The sequence below is a fragment of the Pipra filicauda genome, unplaced genomic scaffold, assembly GCF_003945595.2.
Source record: "Pipra filicauda isolate LSUMZ 115617 unplaced genomic scaffold, ASM394559v2 scaffold176_size3548034_pilon, whole genome shotgun sequence".
Lineage (NCBI taxonomy): Eukaryota > Metazoa > Chordata > Aves > Passeriformes > Pipridae > Pipra > Pipra filicauda.
In genome coordinates, this window is record NW_024104283.1 from 1,273,982 (window position 1) to 1,298,748 (window position 24,767).

At 37.2% G+C, this 24,767-nt stretch overlaps 1 protein-coding gene across 2 annotated transcripts in view; it reads right to left on the bottom strand.

Annotated features, from left to right (window-relative positions):
- Positions 1-24,767, bottom strand: part of PDSS2 (decaprenyl diphosphate synthase subunit 2) — a 117,994-nt gene that overhangs the window by 66,028 nt on the left and 27,199 nt on the right. Inside the window, exon 2 of one of the 2 annotated variants that reach the window (XM_039379825.1) lies at positions 3,573-3,704. The exons of the other annotated variant lie outside the window; for it this stretch is intronic. Coding sequence (XP_039235759.1) covers positions 3,573-3,704 — 132 coding nt within the window. The remainder of the gene's footprint in view (positions 1-3,572; positions 3,705-24,767) is intronic. 2 annotated transcript variants of the gene reach the window in all.

Consider the following 24,767-nt stretch of genomic DNA (forward strand, 5'->3'; position numbering starts at 1 on the left):
TTATTGTTACTTCGATTCTGCCTAAACCCAAATGGGAGTTCTGCTTTCTCTTCAGCACAGGAGTAAGGAGTTTCAAGGGAATATAGGATGCATACTTTGCTTGACTACAGGCAATGACATCAACCCTTACATGACACTGCTTGCATACTCTGTAGTGAGCACTACAATTCATCCTTATATTTGCAATGCTTCTGTAGCCAAGGAAATATTTTCTTTAATACTAAGAGACCAGCAGAAAGTTTCAACTTTTGGAAATCTGTCCAGCACCTGAAATAGAGCTGTTTATCATTCTGCTACTTCTCTTCATCCTCTTTTGGGATCACTGGTGCTGAGCTGGAAATAAAGCCAGGTTCTTTTCCCTGCCAATATGAATAAAGTCAGGTTGCTGCCAACATGATAGGGAGGTGGCTGTACATAGTAAAGCATGCCAAGCAGGCTTTTATAACATTTCCTCCCTTATCTTCAGCATGGCTCATAAGGCAATATCCTTGCATACAATGACCCCCATGGCCCCAGCTTAATGCAGGCAGATCATGACTCCTGCAAATTATGAAGTGCTAAAGCTGGAGGCAATGCTGGCCAGCAGCAGCACCATTTAACTACACTAGCCCTGTTCCTCTAACTACCTAAATTGTAATCCTCATTATTCTGGAAAACGTTGCTCTCTGGTAGCAGCCATCAGTTTTGTTCCATTGTGTACCAGTGAAAAACAGATGCCCACTAAGAAGCTAGATAATCTATTTTTATACATTTAGGTCAATTGTTCCATGAATTGACATTTCTAGAGAACAGGATAAGAAAAAAGTTTTTGCTATTCCAAATTCAGGTCTCGGTGTCCATTTTAATTGTAGTTATTGTATTGCTTGTTTATATTGCCATTCAAGAACATGAAATAGGGAGAGGAAGTTACACAGAACGTGCCAAAATCCAGGATGAAAAAGTCCACCACATTTTTTGTGGTTTTCCAAGTTAAATAATTTACTACACTGTTACACCTTCCTGGTCACACATTGTACATTGACTGTAGCACCAGTTACAGGGGACTGATGTAACCTGGCTATCTGCTGCAGAACCAAGTATTTAAAGACAGTACGAGAACTGGTTCCAACACAAACACTGGGAAAAGAAAAACTGGGCGGGTGCAGTCGCTGACAAGTATTGGAACAACTTAGCTCATGCTCAGATTACAGAAATGTAATTAATTAATCACTGCTAAGTATCCTAAAATCAAGTGAGCCATATCCCAGCTAATAGTCCACAATATAATGTTCACAGCACGTAAGTATCAGGCAATAAAGATGCTCATTACAGTGCCAGAAATAATATTTCCAGTAAAATATTATATATAAAGATGAAGTAATTATATGGCATGGCAACAAAAAGAGCTGTATAGTTTACAGTTGAGTTGAAAATCTGTAAGGATCTATTTCCAAAAAATGCTTTCCAACATTGGAGACTTGAACAATAAAGGATTAAGCGTATTTCTTCACTTCATATCACTGAGGGATATAGTTTGCCTTTGATATATATGTCCAATATACACACCATATATAATTACAGTGCAGCCAAGATATCAGACAAAAATGTACTGATGGAAAACAATATCTTTTTGTTCTTATTCAGAAGAAAGCAGTTTGTAAAACAGTATTTGTAATGCATTAAAAAAAATAGAATCACAAAAGCCCTTTAAGATGACAATTTTACAAGCTGCTTGTTCTCTTAGCTTTATACAATGGAAAAATGAAAATCAGAAATAACATGCACATTTAAAAGTGTAGTTGCAAAAGTACTTTAAATAAAGAAAGAAATCCAAAGTCAAAAATCAAAACCCACAGTGATTTCTGTGTAGGGCAAGAACTGACCACTCTGGCACAAAATGAAACAGCGCAGAAGCAAGTTTGCTTGTATTTACACCATTCTGCAGACTTAAAGTGTCATTGAAAATCCATTTAAATTAACAACTCCACAGTTATCACTTCTGCAGACAGTAATGAACCTTGAGTGAACCTGTGTGGGCGTATTCAAAAGTGCTTCATTTTTGGAGTACCTTTGTAACTCTGAACTAGATATTATAATGGCTATTGACTTGCTCAAACTTAGATTATTAGGCTAGATTTTTGGCTGGTTGAACTGGCATCATTCCAATTATGTCCATTTACACCAAATGGCTCATTATTAATTCAAGGTCTTATTTGCTCCTTAATGAACACTTCCACTAGTCACCTTCCCAACGGCAGCTTTAAATGCTCAAACGTTTCCTCCATGGTCAGAATCATCATACTCAAGAACTTACTTATCAAAAAAATAATGCTTTTTCTCTCCTTCTATGAGGCACATTTAAGGTAAACCTTTTTATTCATTTACAAAACAAACTAAAATACCTCCTGTGCCATAATTAACTAACTAGAATTATGGTTTCATACAGCATCATTTGCATATAAATATAAAAATTTTACAACCCTAAGGGGACATTATAGATGAAACAAAACAAGAATCGAATTAAACAGCTAAAGGGACAACAAAGTCTTCCATAACAAGCCTCTTTTACAGCCTTGTTCTTTTTCTTACTTATTGTTATTTCTGTCTGTATTAATTCATACATATTTTCCTTCTCTGCTATTTTAAGATACTACGTATATTTTAACATCTTTATTTGGTCTTTTCAACTCTAAAATACTACCTCTGCATTTTAAACTAAATCAGGATACAAACATGTCACTAAGTTTGTGCATCTTCATTTAATATATCACAGCGGTCAGAAATACAATTAACATATAATACAACAGTCTTGTTTCCTCGACCAAGCAGCACACATGATTTGTCAAAAGGATTTTAAAAAATTCAAATTTTACAATTTTTCAACCAGATCTCATTACTTACTTCAATGGAATAGTTCACTGTCCAATATACAAAGGACAGCAACCACTGATTTTGATTACTGTTGTTACTAGTATTAAGTATCTTAGCTTAAAAACTTAAAAGATATTTAGGAACACAATGAAGCGGAAACATCTTAGTGAAAGCCTGAGGAACAGTAGTGGTAAGTTCAGTAAATCTGCTGTGATATGCGGGAGGTAAAAACTTTATTCTATGCTGCTGTTTTGTGGGAAAATATCCTTCAAATGGGCTATACAAAAACTTATGTGCTCAGTCAAACCAACTGGTGGCCCACAAGGCTGGATTCTCACTCTGAAATTTCTAGTAAGCACATGTACCCAAATAACATCAGAGTAAATCAAAATGAAAATACTCTAATTAAAAACATTTTCTAGCATCTTTGGTTTTTTTAATTCCAAGTACCTCTTAACATAAATTTTTCAGCTGTCTTGACCCAAACGGCCTCAATTTGGTTCTGCCCAAAAGCCACAATTAAGATATGAGCTATACAAACAGTAAAAAATGGTTTTCACTGTGGAAAGCTTATAATAAACCTGAAGAACCAAGTTTTGTGATTAGGTAAGTACCGATTTTCCTGAACAGCTGAACAGGCCACTTAAGATGTTTTGATACTACCATGAAAATGCCCATTAAATATACTTTAGGGTATCATGCTGAAGAAAGTTACTACATACCTGGAATAAATTCCACTGACCATGTTGTGTTGGAAAGAGAGCTCTGCCGTGCTGGGTCCAGCAGCTTTGGAAATCAGCAATATGACTAAACCTCGCATTTGTAAATTGTTTCGGCTGTCATACACAAAACCCCTGGAAAAAGGAAAGAGAAAAAAAAAAAGCATGTTTTCACAACCCATTTTCACTGGTCATACCAAAGCGGAAAAAAAGAAAGACCTCAGGCTGCCACCGCTTCATCAAGTCTTTAATATTCATGTTCGCAAGGAAGTAAGTTGCAATTATGAATCATGATCTTCTGTCATGCCTTCCCTGACACTTACAATGGAATACTGCTATTGCAGAGAAAAACAAGTATTCAGGATTTAATTAAACCTTGATTATTTTCAAGGAGCAGCATGTCTCTTGCACTTCACATCATGTCATGACAGGAGTATTTCAAAATAATTCAATGTGATCTTCTCTAACAGGAACATAAGAGCTTCCAGTTTCTTGTCTGAAATACAAAAAAGCCAAAAGAAGCCTTCTACTTCATGAGAAGAAAGGCAAAGGAGGAATGGTACAACCAAAATCTAACCTGTTGAAAGAAAGTTGTTTAGATCAGAGTGGTTATGAACAGAGGGCACAGTACATAAAACAGGTTTCAGTATATTAGAAATAAACTTTGCAGAAACTGATGAAATATGTACAATAAAAGTTGGAGATAAATGAAGTATAGATGGGCTGTTCTAAACAAAAGAACTGTTTCAAATGCTACAACTTTAAATTTGGGTTCAGAAGGAAACTACCCACAAAATTGTATTTGTTGAGAGCAATTCTAAATGACCACTTAGATACACCACCTTGGAAATTAATTTGTTTTAAAGCGAGCTGAGCTTTCCTTTTGGACAGCAATGTCTCCAGCTGTATTCTTCCTGTTCTTCTCAAACTACTTTCTACTTCCTACATTCATCAATATGGCTAAATACCGAGACAAAAGGACAATACATTCCAGACACTATTAAATTTGTAAGCTAATTTTCAATAAATAAGAGCCCATACCTCTTATATCATGTAAATATTCCTTAAATAAATCATATGAAGAACCACATTACAAATTACTAAGCACTTTAACTCATTTTATTCCAGAGTATAATTTTAGCCCTAATAACTGAAGGAAATCAAAATGGAACTATCCTTAAAACAGCTGAATGAAAATCTAGGATGTTCATATTGCAAGTTTGTTTGAATAAAGAAAACAGTGGATGCAAGCTAAAGTTTCATTTGGCATTTTGTCATTACTCCACAATGCAAGAATATATTCTGTATGCTACTTCATTAACACAGACACAAACATGAAAATAATAATGTACATAGTACCCTTCTGTGTGAAAGGTCCTGTGCTACTGCAAATAAAATCCTGACTTCTTGAGTCTTTACAGTCCATGGGGCAGTGATGGGAAAACAGCACAAAATATATCCTCTAGGAGGAGAATGAGCAGACCCATCTAGGTAGCTGGTGCTTGACAGCTACTTGATCTTCACACCCATACTGATTCCAGGTTAATATTTCTCCCTCCAGAGAAGCTTCTGAGCTCACACTCAGTGTAGCTGCACCCTACAAATGCCATGATCAATTAAGATAATAGGAGGTCAGTATGGCTTTTTACCACAACCCACAACATTTTTAGCTCTGATGGGATCTAACTAGCCCAATGAGGTCATGACTTCTGTGCCTCTATAATCTGCCCACGTGCTATTTGTTTCACCTGCAGACTAAACAGGCTGGCCCACCCTGGGCAGGTCAGGTGTGCCCTTTGAGCCTGGCAGCATGACACCCCACACTCACAGCAACCCTGACTAAAATAGCATAAAAAGCAGTGAAAGGAAGATACTCTTTAACTTCCCCAAGCAGAAATTCCTTTTTTTTGTTGTTGTTGTTCAGTCCCCAGCACTTTCTAGTCACTCAAATCCACAGAAGTTTGCACAGCTCAGATCTCTTCACACGGGCACACACTGTGGTCTTGCAATGTGCACCTTTATTTTGTTTAGAGGGTACATGTAGTGAGGGATCTTAAGGAACAGGGGACAGCTGCTTGCCTTCAACACTCTGAATTTATAACCTGCATAACTCTATTCTCACCAAGCACATAAATACATAATTCTTTTCTTACCGTGCTCCAATATACAGTTAACAGAATGCAGTCAAGACAGTTATACACTTAAAACTCCACAGATTTCCAAAGTCAGAGCCACAATGAACATTAAACCACCCAGGGAAAAACAGAAAATACATATAATGAATAATATATAGTGTGTACACATCCTGTATACAGAACTCATAATTGTTTGTGGTGGTGTAAGTACTTCTCTGGCTTGAACTTCAGTTGACCACATTACTCACAGCCACATAAGGTACACAGATGATGCAACTAAATTTAAATATATTTCCTCAACACTATTTACAACTCTATTTTTGAAGAAAATTGGTTTTAGGAAAATAATTGCTTTTTTTCCACATATCTGGTAAAATCTGAGTGAATTATTAAAGGCGGGATTCCATGAGAAATGAATAATGCCTTTTAAAAAAAGCATAGCAAATTGTAGTGATACTTTTAACAATCAGAACACTGGTTTTTCATGCCCAGTGCTCTACAGCTTGCCATGGGACAGGATATGACAAAAGTAGAGAAAAAAGGTGTTCATCACAGGATTACGAACTGGCCTTTAAAAAAGCCACTGCCTAGATAGACACTAGAAGTGAAGCACTTTTACCTGATTCAAACTAAGTGAGGAACAGAAGAAGAAAATTACCTGTGCTGAAAATACTCGAACAGGTCCACAGCAATAGCCAAAACAAGTGTTCAGAGCTGTTCAGGGGGCTTGCAACACAGCTAGCAATGAATACCTTGCATTCTTAACAGAAAACTGTTAATGAGAAGTGCAGCTGGGGGGGGGGAAAGAAGAGGACATAAAAATCAAATAATAATGTCTATCATTTCTACACCTAATCATACAGCCTGTATGTTACATATGGTTTGGATGTACTTTTAGACAGGATATTCTGTGAATTACCAAACCAGTAGTCAAAGTCTAACTCCATTTTCAAAACATGACTGAAGTTGTGTTACTGACACATAACACATTCACACTAAAGCAAACCACATTACATTTGAAACAAATAAAGCCTATGGTGATCATCCTTTAGACACTAGAAACTACTGCAGCTACTTGACATGGCTTCAGGGGTCACATTCACATTCTGAATTAAGCTCCCCAGAGATACCCTGCACAAGTAACAGCAACACAAAAATCTTCCAGATGGTGCAATTAGTCTTGATGGGTATGTGGCAGGAGACAGGTGCCTCCAGGGAAAAAAAAAAAAAAAAGGTGAACTAAAAGCATCACAAATGAAATTGTGCACACAAAAAAAGATGCATCAAGCTGACACTTCTGGAAAACCTCTGCTGAACACCACAAGTGCATGCACAGGGCACCCAAAAAACCCCCAAACGTTAGCACAATTCTGCTTCCTGTAAGTTACAGGCTGGGTATCCTGCAAATGACATACTTGATCCTCAGAGGACTGCGTACCAAAAAAGGTAGGAAAGTCAAACACCTCTACAATCCAGTTTTGCAAAACATTAAGAATTAGGGGAGGGAACGGCAGGGAGCGGGGAGGAAAGGAGGGAAAGGCATTATTCTAGATATTTTCTGTGCCTCAGAATAACCCATTTGAAAACTGGCAATTCACAGTTTTAAATACAGAACAGTGTTCACAAAAAATGCACCTTACAGCAGAGGGGAGAAGCGCCTGGCTCCGACACATGCGCAGTGTGACACTGTACATGCACCCGAGACTCACACCACCCACTCAAGCAATGACATGGCTAATAGCTAATGTGCTGCAAATTACACCTCCTACTACCAAAGTCCGTCTGCTGCAGAGAATAAATCAAGCAAACATGAGCATTTCACTTACTGCTTTGTGTATTGCTCCACGTGTGCACCTATTTCAGTAGAATTTTAACCTCCAATAATTGTCAGGTTTAACTCCATTGGTAATTTACACTTTCATTAAAAAAAAAAAAAATCTGCTATTCATTGCAAGCGTCATTTGTATTTTTGAGCAATCCTATTTAAATACCACAAAGATTTTAAATTATTTGCATGAGGCAAAGCCAGGTTACATTCTTAACACTTTTTTGCATTACATTAACCTGTGAATTTAAACAACAGAAAGGAAACATGGTAAATGTAACAGTTACTGGACATGGGGGTAATTTCATGGTACCAAATGGAAGTAAAAAAAAAAAAAAAAAAAAAGCCATACTCGTAGGCACTAGTGCTAACTCAAATTTAACTATGTAGAATACAGACCAAATTTCGCATCAAAACTGATGTGGTAATGTATTTTGGAATGGACATAAAGGGGGTGTTAGATGTTCAGATAAATGTTGTCAGTCCCAAATGTTCTGCTCATGACGGAAGGAAGCAAGAGCTGCAGGATTTGCAGCTCTCTCCTCAGTCACCCCAGAGGAGCCCCTCCACCATCACCCATGTGTGTGCTCTAGCCACAGGTCTGCTGGTAGGAGCTGAAGTGAACAGATCACTGTCCTCTTCACCTCCTCTGGTGATTTTTGCCCTTCCTTTCCTTTCCACGCATTTTATTGAATGTGTCTCACTGACAAGATCAATCATCTGTGTAGCTACAAGAGGAAGGAAAACAGCGAAAGATTCCATTCCTCTATATTCCCACTTCAGTTGTCAAGCAAACGGAGGAAAAAAATCACCTGTTCACACAGCTCCAATAAAAAGCAGCTGAGAAAGTGTAAACCAACCAAAATCAATTACGTTGATGAAGAAGATTTATAAGCCTAGGATAGTGTCGTTGAAAACACAGGCTAGTTTTAGGATGAAATACAAACTATTCTAAAAAAGAAACCCCTCTGACAAATTCAAACTGACAATCCCAGATGTGACAATACAAATGCAGTTTTGAATAATCTGTAACATCTCAGGAAAGTACCTTCTATTTTGCTCAGTATAGAAGGGTTATCAGGAGGCACTCATGGCTACAGGTGCAGATACATTTAAAAAATAACCCACTTTTTTGAAGTCAATTATAACTGACAATTCTATATCTAGCACTAGAGGTAAGGCATGGAGCTACTCAGTAAGATTGTCAGCTTCCTTATTAGAAATGCAAGAAATACCGGCCTAAGGGCTTTTATCCAATTTGCTTCATTAATGACTTGTCAGAAGTAAATAAGAGAAAACTCTCAGACATACTCAGTTTTTAAAGAGATGTTAAACCACTGCATATGCACACAGGATTCACCATATGACCATATGATCACACTCAAACACGCATATGAACATTCAATCTTACATATGTGGTATATGCTAACAGCAGTCTACAGCAACTTTTTTTCACCTGCTACTCAAGTTTCAAGTATATATTCAATACCCTTCTGCACAGCATATCTCCAGAACGAATTAAAAACCCCGGTCCATTCCAACGTCCACAGCCAAATGCGTAGAAAAGAATCAGCCTTGACATGACATGTGCTTTGAGCATGGGCAAAGGGAGGGATGCTCTGCAACCCACATGCCACCTCATCTTAAAAGCTCACTGGAGCTGCAGAAGAGAAGATGTGTTTTAGGAACTTATTCCGGGATTTGGACAACCAAACATCTCTTTGCGTATGGAAAATGAGTACTGGGGCTGGGGGAATTTCTTTACCTGAAAAACCGAGTTGTGATGGGGATGGGGCTCATCACCAAAGCTATCATGTAACAGCCTGGTAATTAAGAGGTTTATCCAGTAAGAGCAGACTTGTCTAAGGTGTCAGATCAGGCTTGGAGGAACTGATGTTCCCGTCCCACTTTGTGGGAAGATCTTATGGCACAGTACAATGGAGTCTTTAATAGCACTTCTGCTCTCCCTGCCTCCAAGCAAATGAGGGGTCTCACTCCATTAGCTTGTGAAGCCAATCACAAAGAAACACAAGATTTCAGACAAAAAAAAACCAAAAAGGACTCTGGTGTGAAGATGACAGAGGCCTGTCTGCGCACTGGATTTTTGTCCAAAGCCGAAAACCAAAAAAAAACAACAAAAAAAGATTAAAAAGGCAATTTAGAAGTGTGTTGACTTCACCTATGACACAAAGCAACTTTTGAATAACTTTGACCACCACACAGTCGGATGCTTGTACAGTTAAAACTAAGCCAAAATGGTAACTTAGCCATGTGCAAAAGAAGAATGATTGTGGTCCAGTGAGAAAGTACTTGCTTCAAAATCGTGGGCTCACAATTCCATCTCTACAGTCAGAGTCACAGAAAAACTTATGCAGGAAACGTGGTATCTGCGCTTCCATTTGGCTAGTCTTGAACTTAGGGATACTTGGGAACAAATTGCAACCAAGGCCTTCAATGAAAAACCAAGGCCTCAAAATGCTCAGTTCCACAAAAGAACTCCATAAATTTGGGTACCTTTTCTTCCATTTATGAAGTCTCAGACATCTACTCAGCTGGAGAGAGTGGCTAAAAATCACTCAGTGTACACTTAAAATACAGCTTGTATGAAATTTAGGTATTCAAGAGTCCCAGAAAGCCACATAAAGTGTGTCTTAAAAATAGTCTTCACAAACTAAACAGAAACATAACAAAGACGATCTTCATTGCTTTATTTTGGAGGAAGGTTGCAAAGGCATACCTTCTTCAACAGAAAGCTCCTGGAGGAGAGCTCCTAAGGTCCTTTCCAACCTGAGCGACTCTAGCTGTTCAATTTTCATGCAATATTGCTTACAAAGAGAAATATTTTTTAATTAAAGGTGAAAAATTTCAAAAATTTCATCACTCTATTGCTTACTAAATGTGATCTTCACAGGGACTGGGAGTGTAGAAAACTAAATCTCCAGGCAGGTGGCACACAGAATTCGGAGTCAATTGCATCATTCCCAGAAGTAATTTATAACAAGATAAATTTCTAGGAAAAGCCACAGCACCCTTCAATATCAGACGAGAGACTGATAGCTGCTACCTGCACTGATTTCTCCCAGCTTTGGTATCTATCCCACATTATTGCACTACTTTCAAGAAGAAAATTCCAAGAACCTTTAAAACACAACAATGATCACAAAAGAGAGAACCTCCTAGGAAAGTACAAAAGCCAGAAGGTGAAATAAAATTGTGGAGATTCAAATGGGCAAGATCCCACAAAAATCAAACCTTATCCAAAAGATGAAGTTTAAGAAACGACAGCTTTTTGAGCAGGTACAAAGTAAATACAGATACTGGGCCTTGGTAACTTGGAGTTCACTGTAACTGAGCATTTACAGCTTCTAGAAATCAATACAGCCTTTGAATTCTTGAAATAAGAAACCACAAAATTTCCCCTGGAGACTGTAGAACCCTATTTAGACACTCATATCAGTCTACCATCCACTGCTACTAGGTTTATTTGGTTTCCCAGAGGCAGAGGTTATTGGAATCATTCCCCATTGAAATCAGCTACATAGTTGCATATTATTTTACAGGGGTTTTGATGCACTAATTTCCTTTAGGACAAGATAATCTCTAGGATCAATGGGAGGAGTTGCTGTTAAAAAAACACACAAACAAACACCCTGCCAAAGCAACCAACCAAAAAACCCAAAAAGCACACAAAAAAACCCCCCAAAACAAAGAAGCCCATTTTCCTACAAAACTTATGACCAGTTGAGGACAAAGAGGAAAAAGTTTTGCTTGGTGAAAAGAAGGGAACCACTATCTTTTTCATTTGAATCAAGACGGAGATGCACAGCAACAGTTTGGAGCTAAAGCTGAAAAAAGCTGTTTTGAGGTTGCATGGTCATTTAAGATCTGAAGACAGTCTACAATGGATATCGAAAAAACCCACTATAAAAATAAAGGGCATCTATAATCAAGTAAGACATTTATCTCAAAGACATTGTTTATTCAAAAAAAAAAAAGATTATTTACTACTACTATTATTATTATTTTGACTCATTCTACCCTTTATCCATCACATCTTATAAGTGGTAGGGGTAGGGCAAAAAGGACCACCTTAAGGACGACACTAAAGACACCACATAGAAAACAAACCACCAAAATGTGGTTTTAAACCAACTGCCAGTCTCCGCTGGTTTTCCTAGTCAGTGTTTGACTTGATCTTGGAATGCGATGTGGGTAGCAGGCAAATTAATACCAAAAAATGCAGTTAGTGTCTGAATGCAATTACTCTGACCAGGAGTAGCTTGCAGGTCTGGCACCCTTATTTTTCTAACCACAAATACTTAAACAGAAGCCTAATTTTTGTGTGTCTGATTTCTCCATCAATATTTGCTTTATTTAAACTTAGTGGGAGGTCAAGCACCCCACTGTCGACCAATATCAACAGGTCTACTCAAGCATAAGACTACCTTTCTGGCAACAGACTCTCTCAGATGCAGGAATATTCTGCTAAGTGAAAGAAATACAAATATTTTGGAAGAGTTTGGAGAACGACAGAAAGATGATTAGCTTCACAAGGCTAATGAATTCAGACACCTCTGGAGGTCCACTGTCACTTCAGCAATATTGTAATTATAGAGCCTGTCATAAAAATGTATTTTGCATTAAATAAACTTTACTAGGAAAATGTAACAATGAAAAAGGTCAACTCCTGGCCATTATCTCAGATTGAAATGCTCACAGTATGTTTTACAAATGGATGAAACATAAAAAGGGCAAAAATGTTGCAATCTGTATTGCCATGACAAAATGATATAAAAAGTTATTTTAACCTTCTGTACGCAACAAGATTTCTAGATAACAACTTAACTGATTTTCAGCATTATTCAGATGAAGTAATTACAAATATTTCTTCCTTAAAAACGCTGAAGGATCTTTACTAGTAGTGAGAAAGAGGTTCCAAGTTCTGTACTTCAATGGATTGTTCTCACTTTAAGTAACTCAAGCCAAGTACACACCAACAGTCCCACAAATAATAACCTTCCTTTTAAATACAAATAAAATGAATTGGTTGAAAACCAACCAGCACCGTTACTCAAAATGCAGCACCTCTACAGTGGCATTGCCTACTAGAGTTAAGTGGTCCATACACAGCAGAAGCCTTTTGTAAACTGATGGGGGGAAAAACCACCTTAAAACATATTGGGTAATTAGGATAAAATGCAAGGCAGTAATATGTACATATAGTAACAAATGAGAAGAAATATAAATATTCCTACATTCTATGACAAATGTAGATACTTTTCAATACTAGAATTCAGGGCTTTTCAATAGTTCCAAGGAATAAAAAAAAAAAAAAAATTTAAAAATCGGTTTCAAGCCAAGAATGGAGACCACAGACAAACTTAGACCATAACTCTTATCAGTATTACCTTAATTTGCTGTTTTTCTCTAGATTTCTGATTCTAGAGAGTCTTTTATTCTCAGTGAGACCCAGGTGGCTGACTCTGATAATCGAGATGAATCTGGGTTTTTACTAGACTAAGAAGTACTTTCAATGCAACCTCCACCCAAATTCTGTATTTGTCACGCCACTGTGTCAATATCACAATTGGGCTTGTTCATCTGAACAAAAAAACCTCATTTTACAAAGATCAACCCAAAACCCAACAAGTATCTGTCCGCTTTTCCTGGGTCATTGCTAAGCACCAAATAAGCTCAGTAAGTTACCAGCAGCATGCTTTAAACTTCTCAAGTCTTCAAAGAAAATACAGAGCAAAAATACTGAAAGCATTTTACAATAAAACAACTGTTAGGAAATAAAAATCACTGGGAAACTTTGGATATTTTCAATTCTTTTTTCCTCAGAAAATACAAGACTTTAGCAGGCCTGAGATTTTAAGCAAACACTTGTGGTTTTGGAAATGCTGGTTTCCATGGCAACCAGTAAGGTCTTCTTTATATAGCATTATAAACAGATGGTAAAGACCAGTCATGTTTGCTTCTTTGCCAACATATCAATAGAACTGCTGTACTACTCTATCTCTTGTATTAGAGTTATTAAGTAACTTGGATATTTGAGCAACAAAATCTGCAAATCAGACTTGCTCAACTAGTAAGTTGGTTTTTTCCCATAAACACATTCTCAACAGTAAAGTCACTGTACTCTATATAGGCAGATTTCTTTGGCAAAGCTTTTTATAAATGTTTTCTCAGCACTTGCCATGCAGGGTCCATTACTACCACAAATATGAATCTGTCAGGGATTAAAATAATGAATTCAAACAGGAAATAGAAATGTGACTGTTTACACCCACTGGTAATAAAGTGTACTTTAGAATTGTTTTTGTTGTATTTCATTTGGAATTATTCAGAGAAGATGTAGCAAACTGTAAATTCATCTTCATTATGTAACAATAAGCAGAGATTATTCTTGCAGGTGATTTGTAAAATAAAGAAAATCTCTTTGAATTTTAATCTTTCAGTTGTAGCTATGGCATGTCACATACAAGCGTTTCAGGGATTTTCTTCCATAGATGGCTTGAAGTATCAAGAGCATTTGCTTTGGTACAGCATTTGATTTGGTACCTCCCTGGAAAAGTCTGAAGTACCAACTACTGGCAGTGCAAGCTAACGTAGATTTTTGCCACTAAATCCAACTTATCCCTCCAGTGGTTTAGCTGCTTAACAAGTTTTGTGCCAAGAATGAGGGGAAAAAGATAAGTAGTCAAGGAAAGGCGGAAACAGAACTCCCATCAGGTTTTTCACTGCATGTCAGGAGCCCAAGTTACACATTTCAGATTGAAGCATCGCCTGTATTCTAACCAGATTACAAACTACTTTATTATTTAAATACTATAAAAATATCAGTATTTCTGATCCAACTTCCACTGAAATTCATCCCATTTCCATCAGGAAATATAAACTCTCCATTGCTTATTTTTGGTAACTCTTTTGTAGTAACTTTGTGGTCTGGTGTTTTTTTCACTAAGCAGTAGTATCTCAAGGACAAATGTACTATCTAAAACCTTATCTTTACCCCAAATACAAGTTTCCAGGTCCACTTCTATCCAATCTGCTACCAAATCACAGCAGTTATCACTAATAAACTTGAGATTCAAAAAAATCACCACATAACTCAAAGTTCTCAAAACCCACTCAACTTCATAAAACAACCAATAATACATTTTGGAAACGTGTGAACTACTAAAGATGTGAATACGTTTGGCAAAGATCAAGAGGATAACAAGCATTCAGTATGCACAGAGAAGCCAGAAATGTGCTCGGGTATGGATGAGAAGTCTTCCTGCACATCAAATGAGACTGCATTAAGCAACACGTTCAAGAGATAGATAATCACACGCAATTTTTGTGTTGCTTAGTTTTATGTTTTTCTGTTTGATACCATGCAAATGACACAAAAATGCAATTTAACAGCGGGGTCTGTTCTGCCAAAATCCCAAGAGTTTCCAACACTGCTTAAACTGTAGATACCAAACACTACTTAGCATAGGTCGGTTTGGTTGCACAGCCTGTTCACAGAAGTACACGTTCACATGACAAGAAGTCCCTGTTGTTGACTATGCCTTCAAGGATCAGTCCACTGGCCACTGCCAAGATCAACATTCCAGCAATCCCAAAACACTAGTGTCATTTTAGGATACTGTTCACCTACTGGCTACACCAAAATTCACCATTTCTATGCTCCAGGTAATTTAGCTCCATGATAACATAAATCCAGTTTAATATCTATGTTTGATATATAAACTTGATCAATAGCAGGTGGAGGAGGATGAGGTTGTGGAACATTAAATAAGTCAGATGTGCACAAGTCAATGGGATGCACCCAGAAGTGCTGAAGAAACTACCTGATATTATTGCCAGGTCACTCTATGATCTTTGAAAATTCCTGGTAATCAGGGGAGGTTGCCAAGGACTAGAAGAAAGCGTCACTCTTATGCTCAAGAAGGGCAAGAAAGAAGCTGGAAAGCTACAAAGCTACAAAGCAGGTAGGGTCAAATCTTCAATTAGCATTCCAAATAAGTGAGGCTTTAATTTAACAGAGCCCTTTTAAAAGGGGTGGTAGACCAGAACAAGCAGTGTGTGAAGGGTCTGAGCTTCTGTTTGGCAAGTATATGGAACAACACTAAATTCGTAATGGGGTGGGGAGTGGAAGGCAAAAACATGCTTTTTATCATTCCAAAGGACTCCAGACTAAACAAGTAACATAAGACAACACAGTCCTCACACCAGCTGCTTTATTTACATAATACAAAAAGATGGATCCCAATTTCAAAACAGAACATCAGCACAAATAAAGAAGAGATAGAGCTGCTGTACTAAACTTACGTAGTTACTCAAGAAAGGTGTTGGTGGTACTGACCACCTCAGTTTTTTCTAGACTGCCAGGTGCAAGAATCTGGAGGGCAAGTTAAGAAACTTAGTCCAGAGGAATTGCTGGAGTCCACAAGAAAAAAAACTGGCAAGAGGAAGTAATGCTGAATAAGTAATGTGAATAAGGACCCTAATTTCTCCCCACTGGAGCAACCTTGACTGCACAGCAAACAAGTGGAAGGCAGAACTGCTAACAGAGGCATAAAACAGCCACTCTAGAACTGCCAAAAAGGAGAACACCTTACCAAAATGTCATTCTTGGAGAAGAAGCAAGAGTGAAAAGAAAAATGAAGGACACGTCATGCTTTGTCAATTTGCTTCGAAGAAGTGTATCTACCACTTCAGGTACCTACAGTACAACAAAAAATGTTATTCATTATATAAGTCAGGCAACCTTGGAAAACATTGGAATAGGAAAGGTGAAAGTAGAGGAATCTTCTTCAGGTAATCTAAAAATAAAGATTTTCCAAGGGCTACCACATAGGGAAAACTAAAGAGAGCTCGGGTGAAACTGCCAGGAACAAAATTATCCCAGAATTAAGAGTCACAAGGAAGGAAATTTAAGTCACTGATCTGATCCTGTCTCCAAGAGATACAGGGGCCAGAGGCAAATAAAAACAAAATGGCAGGTTCTGATAAAGGAATACAGCACTGATATTAAACCTTTGCTGAGACAAAGTGTAGTGGAAGTGAGGAGAGAGAAACCTTTGCCTGTGACATGCAGGGAGATAACTAATGTTTTTTTACACGTAGTTTACATGTAGTTTTTTATTATTATGTAGATTAGCCAGGTGTACCTGATATTTTATTCTAACCTGGCACACATCTTGCCATGTAGCTCACAACACCAATAGTTTCTGCTGACAGTAACTCAAAATAGGACCTGCATTTTCAGCAGCAGCTTAATCTTAAATAAATGATAAAATTTGTTACATGAAAAATGTCAACTCAAATTGCTACTGGAAGTCCAGCTTATTTTGAAGAGTATCTATTTCTTCTTTAAAGACCTGAAAGCATGTTTCCACTTAATATTCTTAATAATCTTAAATCTTAAGATTTCTAATTTGTCTGGAATGAAGATCAACAAAGTGCTGCTTTCAGTCATGCAATGTAACTTTATCCAAACCAACACCACCCTACTGACAAAAGAAAACAAATCTTCTGAATGTAATTCTACATGTATTTCAAATATTCTTTAGTTATACCAAAAGCACACTCTTATTATTGTCAATGGCAAAAGGCACCCGTGTAAAGCCGTAACTCACTGAAAACTATGACAACTCCTAGGCTTTTTATTCTCCTGAGTGTACTGACATTTTAGGGAAAGAAAAAAAGAGCAAAGATAATGATGAAAAAAAACCCCAATGATTTCCAGTATTCAATTATTTTATCTTTTAGTTTTACAGTTATATAAGAATGAAATACAAATACTATTTCAAGAGTACTGCTTGCAATACACTCAAAAAATTAAAGCAAGACCTTAAGAATAAAAGAAGAAAAACAAAACAAAATTAAAAAATGGTTCAAACCGCCACCACCACCTTGTGAAAAACCAGAAATGCTCCAGAAAACCTGTAACAACTAATGCACAGAACTGGCAGTGCTCCGTCTTGTCTGAGGAAAAAATTATACAAAAATCAAATATCAGATTTCAGTTTCTTTTTTAAATTTTCACCCCAAATTTATCAGGTTCTATGAAACAGTTTTTCCCAAATGATACTTTGGCAATATTCATGGAGTGCTGACTTGCAGAAACAAGTAAATGAGTTACCTGTTAAAATCAGTTTTCCCTCCACCAGTTCTCCAGCTCTTACTTCAGCTAAAAACCAACTACGCCTGACCTCACTTAGGTCACATGAGACCATGGAAAAAAGACAAAATCCAATATACACATTGTCTGATGTGCCGTGACTTGATTAATCACCATAGCAATGCTAACTACATTCTGCTCATGACATGCAACTACAAATGTTCCCATAAGTAAATATGAATGAATTTGAGAACTACCATCCCAACACAACCAGATAGACTTGGAACTCTTGCTTCAATTTCTACATCATTCTGTAAGATTTCAATAATCTGTAAGCCATTTTGTACTGCTTACACGTAAAATCGTTGGATTAATTGAAGAGTTCATGCTTGATACGATGAATGAAAACCTCTCTACATAATTTCAGTCTGGAAAAAAACCATCAATTTCATGCTCGAGATTTTAAAATTATGACGAGCGCTAGGCTGTTCTATTCTTCTATTTGTCTGTCTTTGGTCAAAACAATACCATGCATTCAGACTAAATTTTCTTAACACTACACTTCACATAACAGTGCTGTTCATCAGCTTTAATGTACAGGTGTCTAATTACTAAGTTTCTTTTAGAATACAAAAACCAGGGTAAATACTTCAGCAGAAAATGCTTCTAAGGTACATGAATTACAAAAATAACATATTTCTAAAAAATTAGGAGATAAAACATGACAAAAGTGTTAAAGAACTTTTTTTTCCTCCTATGTTACCTTACATCTGAAGGACAGAACTTAACTTCAGATCATAGCCAAAGTACTTCTAAGTAAACTTGCTAAATTTTCACCACAAATCTGATAGTCCAGTTATATTTTTACTGCAGTTTGCTGGCAAGCTCTCAAGTATTACAAATCGTGTTCCCTACCATGCCAACAGCAGGATACATTTTAATACTTTGAGGAACCATATGCACTTTGCTTGGGATTTGTTAGCACCAGAAAAAAAAAAAATCAAAAAGGTCGTTCTCATAAGCGAGCCTAATTTGCACATACAAGCTTGCAGCCAAGGAATAAGTTTGTATGCTACAACTCTTTTTTTTTTCCCCATCCCACTAAACATTTTTTTTCTGCACTCAAGTTAAGCGCGCTCATCTGTGATTTCAATTTGCCATTGAAAAAAGCGTATGTAAGACGAGCTGTAAAATTACAGGATCATAAATTTAAATGTCAAAATGTAAATGAAAAATGTACAGATATCCAAGAAGCATGCCACTGGAATCATGAAGAACATTAAAAAAGAAAAGTTAACCAACCCAGTACCACTACAATTATAATACACAGTGCTCTCAACAATTTCCTTTACCTATCATCTTCGTTTTTTGCCAGTTGGCAAATACTGCCTTTAGCATTGTCAGATGCCATTCCAAAAAAAGTTTTAGAGATTTCATTTTCTCTCCTCACCAGACTAGGAGGTAGCCAACTAGAATGCTGGAACCTTTCAGAGACTGTGCTTGTGCTCAGACATCTCCTTTCTGTCGATGAGGCCAGCCACAGTGGATCCTGAGGTTTCTAAAATGAAATGTGATTAGTATTTTGTGGTGAAATGTGAGTGATGAGAAATAAAGAATAGGCAGAAAATGAAGATATTGGATTCTCCACTAAAAACCAGTATCTGTTTCTATGCTTTATTCTATTTTGGCTACTCATTCCTCTAGAAAAAAATTAAAGTCATAAATGTCTTTCTTCTCACAACAAATTTTTGCAGAGACATGCAAGCCTGCTGTGAGGGAACTGAAAACACTTTACTCCACTGAAGAAAGTAGAAACTGCACAAAAAAATCTCCAGGCACAATGAACAGTCTGACCCAGAGGTAAGACATAATTCACAAAAATGTCTGTATATGCACTACACTCTTCCTTAATAGTAAGCCTCTTGAGAGGTCCTTATGTGGAAAGACAAGTGTGGATCCACTGCCCCCTGCCACAAGCATTATTCAGTCTCTTAGAAAACACCCAAGAACACACACACACAGTTTTTTATAACTCAGATGATTCTTCAGATAAACCTGCAAAAGTCAATGATAAAAAAGGCCATCACTGTATATTGAGGCTTAGCCTCATCTTTCTGTACAACCTGCTAGGCAAGCTTTCAGTTCAACCCCCAAAACACTAGAAGGTACTTCAGTGCAATTTTAATTCTAGGCTGATAACACTACAGCAAACTTTATTCTAGATTTCAGGCTTACCATCTTCCTTAACTTTCCTGAATTTTAAAAATTCAAAGAATAAACCTGTTTCTTTGCACAGATCCTCATTTCAAATGGTCTTCGCTTCTAGAAGCAAACTTGCAAGATCTTTGTTGAGTCAGCAGATCAGAGGCCAGGCAGTGCTCTTCCCAGCCTTGATAAGCTCACCAACTTGCTTCCTCTTTTACCATACTATAAACTACAGAAGGGTAGGCTCTTAGTAGCAAGCCACAAGGAAAAAAAAAAAAAAAAAATCAAACCTCAACCCCCAAAATTTTGAAGCCAGTTACTAGTCAGGTCTCCTATTCTTTCAGGACTGGAGCAAGAGAGTGAAGGAGATAAAAATCAAATGGGATCCTTCAAGCCCACATTGGGATTTGCAAACTTTTGGAAGACCACAGTCCTCTCTACAGAAATACAATTCTGCTGACTAGTGCTACAGGACAGAATGACAGTACATTGGTGACACTTCTCAATAAGAAGGATAACTCTCAATAATATCTTTGGAGAGAGCCACAGTTTTGCCCATCTTGGACAGAGAACAAATTCCAATTTACTGACAATCTTATCTCACAAAGAGGACTATATGGTCTCATTAACTTACACAGAGCAAATATACAGAGAATGATCTCCTTAAGCAGAAATATTTCACAATCTCAACCACTGCAAATACACACAATCACCCATTGCTTTGAAAACAAAGTAACTTCTGAGGGCACTTTAGCACTATAGTAGGACCTAAAATGACACATGCTAACTAAATTTAATGACAACAGTGGTTTCTAGTTATATTCACTGAGCAGAACTTCAGATCAAATCAAAGTATGTAGTCTTTAAGTAATCAAATTCTTGTTCTCTAGATTTAATGACTGAAAAAGATAATTCAACTGTCAAGGGTGCATCTGACAGTTATAGGTAAGTCAGCCATCTAAAAATAAGAACTTGTAAATGTTAATAGACTGTATATAGAAAATGTCAATCCTGGTACAAATTCTCAACCAGTTTCATTAGCTCCCCTTTACTGACCTTTTTAGAACTGACTCCATGGAGCCTATTTTGATAAAAGAATAAAAACAGTGCATTCAGTCTTCGTATCAGACAGAAATTCAGTGACTCTGTCAGAGGAAATTTCTAATGCTGTCCAGAGGTTTGAATGACCATGTCGTGATTTAATGTAAACGCCTCTTCAAGGCAATAAAAGAGAGGACATGCTAATTTTTGGTGTGTTTCATCTGCTAATTTTAAGATTAAATCTACTAAAATATACTGCCCTTGACCAGAGTTACAGTACATATTCATGTATTAGGACAAACCTTCTTTCCAAGACTTCATATTAACATAAGCCGGATGCTCCACTGTCTTTAGTTTACATTTGCAATTACCACGTGTGAAAATGATTTTGTAGAATTGGTGTTCCATTCTTATCAGATCTATTATGCTTGCAGAAGCGTCAAAACTACAAAATTTTAAAACATTCTTTCTGTAAAATAATACAAGAGGCATATGACAGCATTTATATAACATCTGAACATGGAATATCTTAATTCTTTTTTGTCAGTCAATAATGCTGCATCAAATTTACCAAACGTATCTTCAAAATCCACAAAAACAAAGACTTAGGAACTTGTAACACTTTGATTTAGCTCTGAAGTTGAGGAGCATTTGAGACAGTGCCTCAAGCAGAAAATTCAAATGAGCTAGTATAAATGACAAGTAACATATATAATCTGTAATTCCAGGTATATCCAAAGTCATCAACATGTCACACTGGTGACTTAAATTACTTCAACAGAACAATTTATAAAACAGCACAAAGTCTTTCTTTTTAAATAATGTCCCTTTTTCATCATATAGAAATCATGCAGTAATTTTATATTTACATAGACTATGCTTGTTGTATTCATATACAAAAGTAGCCATGAACATAAACACTCAGAATAGAGTTTTACTCTTGCACTATATTCTCTTATTAAAACTGCTGTAGTAAACATACAGTGTGCTAATGCAAAAAGAACTCATCTTGGGACTTTAATTCTTCCTTTGAATCAATGATCTTCCACCATTTTCACATGAAAAATGGCTTGTAGTGATACGACAATGGTTTCCAGTTTTAGGACTGCACAACTGAAGTTCTTCAACAGTCTCTTAGAATTATCTCTCTTTTTAGTGAAGTTTTCAATGTAACTTACAAGATGAGCAGAGATGGGAACAAAATACTCCCTTGTTCACCTTGAATTTCCTTCCAATTTTGCAGAGATAGTAGCTGTACAGTTGTGCTTCTTTGCAGGACTGATTTAACTAGAGGATAAAGTAGCATTAATAGAAGAAAACAAGCTCTTATCTCAAGTGGCAAGGACTTGGTGCTTCTGGTACGCTCTCTTGTTCTTGGGGATGTGCTGCAATCCTACCACTAGTCTGCTGCTCAAAAGAATACCACAAACATCTGTTGCAATTTATTCCTTCATCTAAGAGGGTACCAGGACTATTCCAAGAATATATACAAGACTACAAACACAGCAGCAGCACTTCTTGAATGTTAAATGTCCAATCATGTATCTTATTATTTACTCTTATTTAAAAAAAAATTACACAGAGTTTTTTTGAAGGGTAAGATAGACATCAACAGGAAACTGTTCTTGTAAATAACACGCAGTAAAGCATGTAGCAACTCGAATTAGATCTCTCCCAACACAATCTACATCTAATAAAAGAATAATAGCTAATGCAGCATCATATACACAATGGAATGAACACTTCTACTGTGTAATATAAGGTAGTATTGCCACCAATATCAAAGTGGTGTTGTTCTAGGAAATATGACTCAGAGTCTAATTGATTTTTATTTAATAATAATTACTATTGCTGTTGCTATTATTATTTTAGAAGGTAAAATTGTCTTCCATCACCATCACTTTCCATCACATCCTCAATCCCTAAGAAATACTACAACCTGGTTTAGGGTTAACAACTTTTTAATCTAGGCTACAGACACTTTTTGGAGGCCCTTGTAACACAGAGTCTGGCCAACTTGTGTGGCCGGACCAGAGGTCTGGGCTACTCCCTCACTGACTTTTTTCCAGTGAATCCTGCAGTAATGTTGGCTCCCAACCTCCCCATTTTTCATCCACATCATATTAACCTTGTTCCTCCTCGCCGCACCAGCTACTGCCATACATGCTAAAAGCTCCTGTCCTTGCTCTTACAGCCCAAGGAGGGGAGACAGGACTGAAAGGAAAGCAAAACGAAAGGGTAAAGCTAGGCTGGTGGCTGTCACAGATCACAGCACCCATTGAAGCTGCTCTTCTTGTGGTAGAGGTTACACGCAGGTAGATTAGCAATCACCAACTCCTCCAGAAACAATCCAGTCCCACGTAAGCTGGATATGAAGGAGGAGGTTGGCTCATGAAGCAGCACTGAAGATCCTATTTCCTCTCAGAAAAGGTGGTAATTACGCCGAATTGCATTAAGCCAATTAAGTTTTACAGTCAAAATTATTACATCCAGCACATAGGGAAGGGAAAAAATTGCACACTGGAAAAGGGTGAGAGGTAAAAACTGCATTTTCCTTTAGTAACCATAGGACATAAGTGACTGAGGTCCATCACTACTTCTTGTACCTCTCACGTGAAATTAACAGAAAAATCTGTATTTGAATACATTCAGTCTCTGGCATCTGTTACATTTAGGGTAAAACTTAGCTTGGGAAAAGCTTTCTTTTCCTTTTCCAATTAATATACCTTGCTTTCAACTGATTTAGAGGCAGGTTTTCTCCCTTGGTTATTAAGGTTAGTGAAAGATAATGGTTATTAATAGTCTTTCAGTGGAAAGATCTTTAAACAAACGTTTCCATTATTGTCTAGGAACAACAGAGCTCCAGAATTTCCCTAAATCTCCTCTGGAATTGAACACCAAAAAGATCCAGAGCAAGAACACCTCAGTTAACAGTACTTGGTTTCTATTTTCACCTGTCTTTCCAAGAAGCACAATATTCTGGAAGAGTTCAGAACCTATCCTTGGGGTGCCCAACAGAGAGGAATAACTGTTTCTAAATCATTTGTACTGGGTTCTGTTGAAGAAAGAGGATCAAAACCACCCCACAGTGCCAGTCACGACTTCTGCCATACCACAACAAGCAAGCTGAATAAACCTTCACAAAGTTATGCACAGATATAAGCAGTATGGGCATGGAGATCTCACATGATTTCATAGTCAATTAATCATTTTGAATGCCTGTAGAAAAGTGCCTTCATCTAAAACCTAGAGTTATGAATATTCAAGGATGTTGGCTAATATTACATGCTACTGCAGGTCAGTGACCAGCAATCCCATTTCTGTGCAAAATAATTGAAATTTTTAGAGATAGGCAGCAGTTAAGTGTGTTCTTAAGCTCTAATGGTGTGGAATGTGGAATGTCACCATCCTTACTGTTCAAGAAGTCAGGCAAACATTTTTTTTTCAAGGGAGATCAAGACATCCATTACCATGAGGCACAGCTGATGTTCCCCTGTCTTTCCTTGCTTTCCTCCTGAACCCTATTCACAGCATCCAGTATTCATCAGGGCTTCTTATACGGGAACATATGCAGAAAGGATAAATTCAGTTAGGTGTAGGGAACTACATACCACATCCTGAGTATCACTAGACATCAACTGAAAAAAGACCAACTATTTTGTCTTACAAGAAAACAGAGCAAATTGAAAGATGAAGTTTATCCCCAATAGCTAGAGAGCAGCGATACAAAATATTTGCTGACCCAGGAAAAACGTACAGCAAGCTGGTCTGCAAAGTGTTATGACAGTAAGTTGCTCTCCATGTCAATATAGCAGTGGCAACATCAGTTTTACTTTTCCTTTCCCAGGGGTATAAAGAATCATATAAGCAAA